This window comes from Octopus sinensis, linkage group LG1, assembly GCF_006345805.1.
Source record: "Octopus sinensis linkage group LG1, ASM634580v1, whole genome shotgun sequence".
Taxonomy (NCBI): Eukaryota; Metazoa; Mollusca; class Cephalopoda; order Octopoda; family Octopodidae; genus Octopus; species Octopus sinensis.
This window is the reverse complement of record NC_042997.1, coordinates 152,414,853-152,423,470: the sequence shown is the minus strand read 5'-3', so window position 1 is coordinate 152,423,470 and position 8,618 is coordinate 152,414,853. Positions and strand designations below refer to the sequence as shown.

Below are 8,618 nucleotides of genomic sequence, written 5' to 3'. Positions count from 1 at the left end.
TTTTGTAGCAAGTATGTTTTTATGAGAACTCAGATGTTCTATGTTCAATGTGTAATCTAGTAAAAGGTGCACTTAAATCCATCTTCAGGATCTTAATTTTATCTATTACAAATCTCTGTACGTTTGCTAGTGTAATCACTGTAATATTTTTTCCTTTCAGGGTGTTTTTTTCATCTAATCACATATGATCATTTAATGATATAAGTATGTTTTAGATAATGCTGCTATACAGTATGCTTGCAACATTTCAATGTTGTTTTTATTGGTTCTTTCTTTATAATGTTTATATTTTGGATGCTAAGAGACAAGCCATTTTTGTGTGGAAGTTAACCTTTTGATAAGAGTACCACTTGTGAACAAAACATCTTTCTGCCTTACCATATAATAGTTCTAATTAACTCATAATAAAAAATGTCATCATTGTTTTTGTCACAGACTGATTTATTCCTGGGTCTGGTCAACATTATTTTCTGTTTTAAGACTGAATGTTTTATTTTATTTTGTTTGTATTTAAATGTTTGTTTTGTTTTGTCTTGTTCACCTCAGATGTTTTCATGTATGTTGCATAAATATCAAATTATAAATTATTTGTAGTAGTTATAGTTGTAGTGGTAGTAACAGCAGCAGTTTAGTAATACAAATTAAGCATATCACTGACAGTAAACAATTTTAATTTTTTACCAATAAAATTTATTTATTTTAATTTTAGTTTTATTTTTTACCATCATCAATCATCATTTCCCATTATTATGATCAACAACAACCACACCTGAGCAAAACAATAATAGGCTTGTGATGGTGATAATGATGAACTTTGGCACAATTCGGGGAAAGGTTTTTTATTTGTTGAATCAACCAATCACTTGACCAGTCCTTATTTCACAGTCGGTGTAGGCATGGCCAAATGGTTAAGACATTTACTTTGTAATCATGATGTCCTGTGCTTTTCATCCCACTGCTTGGCTTCTTTAATTCTTTACATGCTTCAGTCTTTGCACCGTGTCCATGCTGGGGCATTGCACTGAAGAATTTAGCCAATCAAATCGACATCAGTGCTTACTTTTTAAGTCCACTACATATTCTGTCAGTTTCTTTTGCACAAACAATTAAGTCACAGGGACATAAACAAAACAATACCAGTTGCCAAGTGTTGAGAGACACAAAAACAAAAACACACTCAAATACACATACATACATACATACACATGCATACACAAACACATACACACACACACATATCTATAGATATATATATACAACAGGCTTCAACACAGTTTCCATATACCAAATTGGCTTAGGAGAACAGTAGAAGACATTAGCTCAAGGTGCTGCACAGTGAGACTGAACCAGAAACCTTGCATTTGCAAACCAAGCTTTTTAACCACAAAGCCATACCTGCATCAATGATAATCCTTCAGCATCTTTGGCAAATGTCATTTACCATAGCCTTGGTTCCATCGCATGTTTTTTTTTAATGAAACTAAGTAGTGGAAGTCTGACAGATGGATTGTATACATGGTGTGTCATTTTGACTGCCTGTTAGGTATGAAAAAATCCACACATGACTGTGGAATACTCAGTCACTTGCATGTTAATCTAACAAGTAAATTGTCCAATTGATCTAACATTTGAATGCTCATTGTTGAAACTGATGGTGAACAAGGCTCCATCATCTCATGAATCTCAGGATGGTACAATGCATGTAATGTCAACTGTAATTGGATTTGAACTAAAGAGGCAAAGATAACAGCAAGGTGTGTATCATCATTATCATCATCATCGTTTAACGTCCGCTTTCCATGCTAGCATGGGTTGGACGGTTCAACTGGGGTCTGGGGAGCCCGAAGGCTGCACCAGGCCAGTCAGATCTGGCAGTGTTTCTACTGCCAGATCTGACTGGCCTGGTGCAGCCTTCAGGCTCCCCAGACCCCATATATATATATATATATATATATATATATATATATATATATATGGATAAGATCAATATTTAAATACCGATCTTATCAGGTGGCCAGCATGGGAATAAAAACCTTTCAACGGTAATAATTTTTTAAAATTAAAATTTAGGGTATCTAAGAGATATCTCCATGCTGGAAATAGCAGCTGAAACTTGACTCTAAAACCATATTAAATATTCATACAGCACCAAAGACAAAAGAGACAAAATAAACTAGCAAAAAATAAACTATAGTTTATTTTGTCTCTTTTGTCTTCTCTCCTGGTGCTGTATGAACATTTAATGTGGTTTTAGAGTCGTGTTTTGACTGCTATTTCCAGCATGGAGGTATCTCTTAGACACCCTAAATTATAATAAATATATGAGGAGAGAGAGAGAGTAAATATATCAAAGTGCTTTACAATTATCAAAGCCATAAACATAAACATATTGTTTTTGCGTTGTGAAGATGATGATGAATACAATGAAGATGATGATGATGATTACAATGATGATGACTATGATGATGTTGATGGTTATGATGACTGTAACAGTCATGAAAATAGTGATTATTATGATGATGATGGTGGTGATGATGATGATGATGATGATGATGATATTAATGTATTACTCTCATTCATTCTGAGTCACCAACAGAAAGAATAAAATACTATTTTACATGATGTCACAATTTTTCAAGACTGTCGGTTAACAATAAAGACTGGCACAGCTTTGACTAATTGCTATTGTTATCATTACTACTGATGTTGTCATTTAGCATCCGGCCGCTCTGACAAGTGGCTTTACAATGAAATGGTGAATGAATGAGGGAGCCACAATATGATCACTCCACCTTTTAAAACCAAATGTCTCTTAAATCAATCACTAATTTCTTCAAATTAGGAAAGACACTTTGGTTAATGTAGTCCGGATATACTTAAATGGACTAAATGGTCATGACAGGAAAGCCTCTAACCATAGATCTGCATTCTCTGAGATGATCAGGGCTAAATAGCAACAAGTATGATGCATAGACAGATGACTGACATTGTCGTTTAGGTAGAGATCAATCTAAATCAAACAGATTTATGTTCAAAGAATTTCAGCTGTGCCATTTCCCTATGTTCAGAGAAATCTGGATCAAATTAATCAATGTGTTCCTTTTAAAAATAGAATGATTAGTAGGAATTCAGCTGTTACCTCTAGTGAGTAGGTCAATGACCATGTAGAAGCTCCTCCATTGACTCAATAGACAGTGAAACAACAAGGTAACATGTTCCACAGATCCATTGAGCCATTCAAATATTTGATTGCTATGGATTCGAGCATGGCCGTTGCCAGTACTGCTAGACTGGCCCTCGTGCCGGTGGCACTTTAAAAGCACCCACTACACTCTTGGAGTGGTTGACGTTAGGAAGGGCATCCAGCTGTAGAAACTCTGCCAGATCAGATTGGAGCCTGGCGCAGCCATCTGGTTCGCCAGTTCTCAGTCAAATCGTCTAACCCATGCTAGCATGGAAAGTGGACGTTAAACGATGATGATGATGGATTAAAATGACAGTGGTGAAAGAAAATTACCTTAAAAATGTGTTATAGTTGAAGATCTACACCGTGAACTCTGATACACAGTGGTTTAATAGATACAGTGCTGTATCATAGCCAAAATATGCTGATTTGTTACTTCTAGTTTCCATTCTGTAAGATCAGTAAATACTGGTAAAGTGGACTCAGTCAAATTGCATCAGAATAATATACAAATTAGTTGCAGCATGATTACATGTCGAAATGTCTGAGAGGAGTTTATGGCTAATAAAATTAAAATTTTCTGAGCTATTTAGGGTATACATTTACACCTTTATTCTCTAGAAAAACGACAACGATGTGGTGATCTCATTCTCACTCACAACATCATAAGAGGAAAGTGTAACCTCTCGAAAGAGCTGTTCTTCACTCCTGCTCCAGAGCGTTGGCTGCGGGGTCACTCCAAAAAGCTCTATCTGCGACGATTTCATCTCAATCAAAGGAGAGGGGCTTTTTCCGTCCGAGTTGCGGATCCGTGGAATAAGCTGCCGGACGAGATAGTGAAGATGCCAACGACTGCTCGGTTCAAAGTCTCTCTTGATCAGAAATGGCCTGAACTCTTTGCATGAACACCCTCCCTGTACATAACTCCATGTCCCACTACATGGCCTTGCTTTTTGCTTTTTGAGCCAAAAAATTAACTTAACTTAACTTAACACCATCATTATTTAACATCTGTTATTCATGTTGTGATAGGTTTGATGGTCTGACAGAGGCTAGTAAGCCAAAGGACTGCACCAGTTTGTACATTCTATTTGCATAGTCTCAGTTGGTCATGCTTGGTAATCTAGACAGAAAGTGTAATGATGGTTGCTTCTGATGAAACCCTATAAAGGAGGTGCCTGAGGACTCTACCAACACAACCCTCCCAAGAATTGTTGGGTGGAGAAAATGGATGGATGGATGGATGGATTTTTGCATCATGTTTTTATCAGTTTGATCTTTGTTTATCACTAAGTACCTTATTGTTGGCTTTGTAACTGTTACTAAACTGGATTCATAAGTTGCAGCTAACAAAACTGACATTCAGACAATAACTGCACTCATCCTTTCATCTTAGTACTCTTCCATTATCTAAATACATACTTATGAATTAATTATCGAATGTCTATCTAATCACTCATCCAGCTAGAAATAACAACCAAATCACACACACACAAATGCATACTCTCTCTCCCTCCCCTTCTCTCTGTTGAGATAACCTCAACTGGAAGATCATAAAATGATGGAAAATTTGACTGAGAAACTAATCAATGGATCAGCACATTACATTTACTGCGAATCCTATATAGTTGCTTGACTGTCTCAAGAACTCCCTTTACCAGCACAATATTGGTGCCAAAATTAGTACATATGCCTCACAAGGATTGTCTTATAAAAACAGCTTCATAAATAAACAAGCCTCTGAAAAGCTGGCTTAACCCAATAGCATTCAGATTATTTTGTCAAATGCAATGCTTATTTATCAATATTGTTTTAAATTAACCATGCATTATCTCACAGCTTTGAGATTTTGATGATGTGATTGTTTATTTTTAGAATAACATTGTAGGTTAGGTATGAGAGGCTGGATCTGGCTGGTTTAAACATAAAGCAAATAGTATATTTGAGCCAGATACGACCAGTTTAAATGCTAAAAGGTTAAAGGAGATGTCACATCTTCCAAATCCTTTGCACAAAGAGAAAATCAATGTGTCAATTGCTTGGGTTATTTATGAGTTCCTTACATGACAATACTTAGAAAACAGTCAAATAAAACTATCTCTAATTACAGGATATAACTCCTATCTGTGAATAAGTGACTGATCAAAGAAAAACACATCAATGGTATTATGAAAGATGAAGCTAGCTTCAAACATATTACTATTATTCTAGACCATAACAATTATAGAAATGACTGATTAATCAATACCTCATGACTAACACAATCTCTTGAATAACATCTCAGAATCTTACGACAAAGAGCTCAGAGACTTAAAAAGGAATAACTCAGAGACTCATTTAAGAGGCAGGTGGTAAACAAGATTTTCTGCAACAGCAATGAGTAATTAAAAGTTTATGAAGAGAAGCAAGTAAAATCCGAAAGTTACATAAAATCCGTCCAGAGTAAACAACTTTGTAGCAGTCTAATTGAATTCTAAGAGAGATTCCGAAAGAGAACAAAATCATGACCCTTCTAAAATAGAAAAGCAATTATTTGTTTAGGTTAACTGCAGTGTGTGTATATAAAGTTGGTTAATGAATTGATCATGTGTTTACCTATGCATAGACAGTGTGTGAGTGTGCATGTCTGTGCCAGTGATGATGATGATAATAATAATAATAATAATAATAATGATGATAATAATAATAATAATAATAATAACAATGATAATAACAATAGAAACATATATACACACAGATATATGTATGTATGCATGTATATGTATGCATATATATATATATATATATATATATAATATATATATATATATGTTCATACATACTTATAGGCTTTTAATAGTAAAAATGAATAAACTAATCATAAATGCTTATATTAAATTTTCATTTAATTATAAAGAACTATTAAATTTACTAGATATTATAGAATTTCTTTTGACTTTTTTTAACCACGCAGCACACAAATTTTCACAGAAAATCATACACACCTTTATATATACATATGTATATACAATATACAAATACACACACATACATACAAACACACTATATACATTCATGCACATATACACACATATATATCAACATGTATACATACATATATATATAAATATATAATATATATATATATATATATATATATATAAGTTTGAATTCACAGCAAACTGTGTTACAATAAAAATGATTTGCTTTTTCAGGAAAGACAGTTCAGAGCAAAGGTTCTGTAGAGTTCCAGTCTATTCGGGCATTATGCCACCTGAAAATAGAAATTGGCTGTAGATAAGACTCCAAGAAATGATCTTTGTATCTCATTGGTTAAGTTAGCCTAATTTTGTCTTATTATAGTACCATTTCCTATTTTTTTTTCATTATTATTTTTTGCTTTTTTTTAATTAATCACATTAAGTTCGCTAACCTAAGGATAAGGCTGAATTTCCCATCATGCAACATTTTACTTCTCTGTAACGTCTTCTATGGGAAAGTCACCATTTACAAAATTAATTTCTTTCCTCTCCAGACACATAGAATAAATATCATCTATCTTAATGGTTTATTGCACTAGATACAATAAATACATTCAGTCTGGAATGCTGCTGTTCTTGGACAACTGCATTGTCCTAACACATAAGGCTATTGATCTCTTACACACACTATATGTATATATATATATAGATATATATATACATATGTGTGTGTATACATATACATACATATATATTCGCATGCATTCATATAGTGATATTCTCATCATTTAATGATATTAATATGAATGTGTGTGTATATATATATATGTATAGACAGACACTCACACATATACACACATATATGGTGTGTGTTATGTATAAATATAGAAATAAATACATGCATAGGTATTGATTTTACATATCAGATAACAAAACATTAAAAATGAAATAACTATGAAATTCAGTATGCATACAAGAACATAAAATATATATAGAAATGTAAAGGCAGAATCATGTATATATACATATTTATATATGTACACTCAAACACACAAACATACACACATATGAGCATATATATATATCACATGATATGTGAGTGACCAGGCTATCGAAGGTTGTTACACCTCACTGGTCACAATGTACTTTGTATCATTATAGCATTTGAATGATGCCACCCTGCTGGCTAGGTGAGCAGGCCAATATACAGACAGACAGAGAGACAGATAGATAGATAGTTTCTTTTTTCTTTTCATACCGTAGGACTCATAAAGCTGATTACCCATTTTGTAAGGCATATACGTAGTCAAAATCACAACTTCCTCCATGAACGGTTGGTCCATTGCAGCCATCCAGGCCAGCAATTTTGAAAGGTGTGGGCAAGCCAATTACATCAACCCCCAGAATTGAACTCGTACTTTACTTTATTAAATATAAAGAGATGAAAGAAAAAATTTACTTCAGCAGGATTTGAGTTCAGAATAGAAAGAGCCAGAAGAAATGCACCCATGCATCTGTCCAATGTGCTAACAATTCTGCCACCTCACCACCTTATATTCTTTGACTACTTTCATCCACTGGACTGTAGCTAAGCTGAGACATAATCTTTTAAGTGTTTAATCAATCATACTGAACCAAACAGTCATTACAATCTGGTATTATGTTATCAATCTTTTTCTCAAACTTGTAAGATATAGGATATAAAATTCAACTGAACATCAGTTTTTAGGAGGTGTGATGATAAACACAGATATAGATGCCCACAAACGTATGTACCGTATGCAATGATTTACATACATCTATAAGTTTACACTCAGTTTCTGTTCAATATATTTCACTGATAATGCACTAGTTAACCCAGCAATGATAAAAAAACATTTACCCAAGAGGAGATGTGAAGTAAGTGGAATAGAACCTGCTTGCCTCTCTCCCTCACCCACACACTATGATAACCACATGTTCACTACCCAACCACATGTTCTCTTGCTCTTTCTCACTCTCCTCTTTCTTTCTCTCTGTTGCTCTCTTTTTCTCTTGTTTTATCATTACTATTTAGCTGTTCCTTATCCCATGCATTATAGCACCCCTTATCAACCATTCACAACCTCCATTCTTCAACACTTATCCTTCATTCATTATATTCACTCATTCCCCATCATTCACTCTCCCACACATTCTTGAAAACCCTACCCACCCACCCACATTCCCTTTTCGTCTGCGCCCCCCCCCCCCCACCACCACCTCTAAAATGCAAGTAACCTTTAGTGCCTCAACAACAAGAAACCTGATCTGCTCTGATCTCTTCTCTCATACTTTAACCCTTCATCTCCTGATATAAAGCCATCTCTCTTGAGGTCCATAGTCTTATAAGTTGCATAGCTACCTCACTAGTGCTGGTTATATGAAAAACAATGTAGGCAACACACACTGTAAAATGGTTGGCAATATAAAGGGCATCATGTCATAGAAACCAT

At 34.4% G+C, this 8,618-nt stretch overlaps 1 protein-coding gene across 1 annotated transcript in view; it reads right to left on the bottom strand.

Moving 5' to 3' along the window:
• Positions 1-6,245: 6,245 nt before the first annotated feature.
• Positions 6,246-8,618, bottom strand: part of LOC115215742 (probable ubiquitin carboxyl-terminal hydrolase MINDY-4) — a 112,647-nt gene continuing 110,274 nt past the window's right edge. The window contains exon 17 of the mRNA XM_029785039.2: positions 6,246-6,437. Within this exon, the coding sequence (XP_029640899.1) occupies positions 6,389-6,437 (49 nt within the window). The 3' untranslated portion in view covers positions 6,246-6,388. The remainder of the gene's footprint in view (positions 6,438-8,618) is intronic.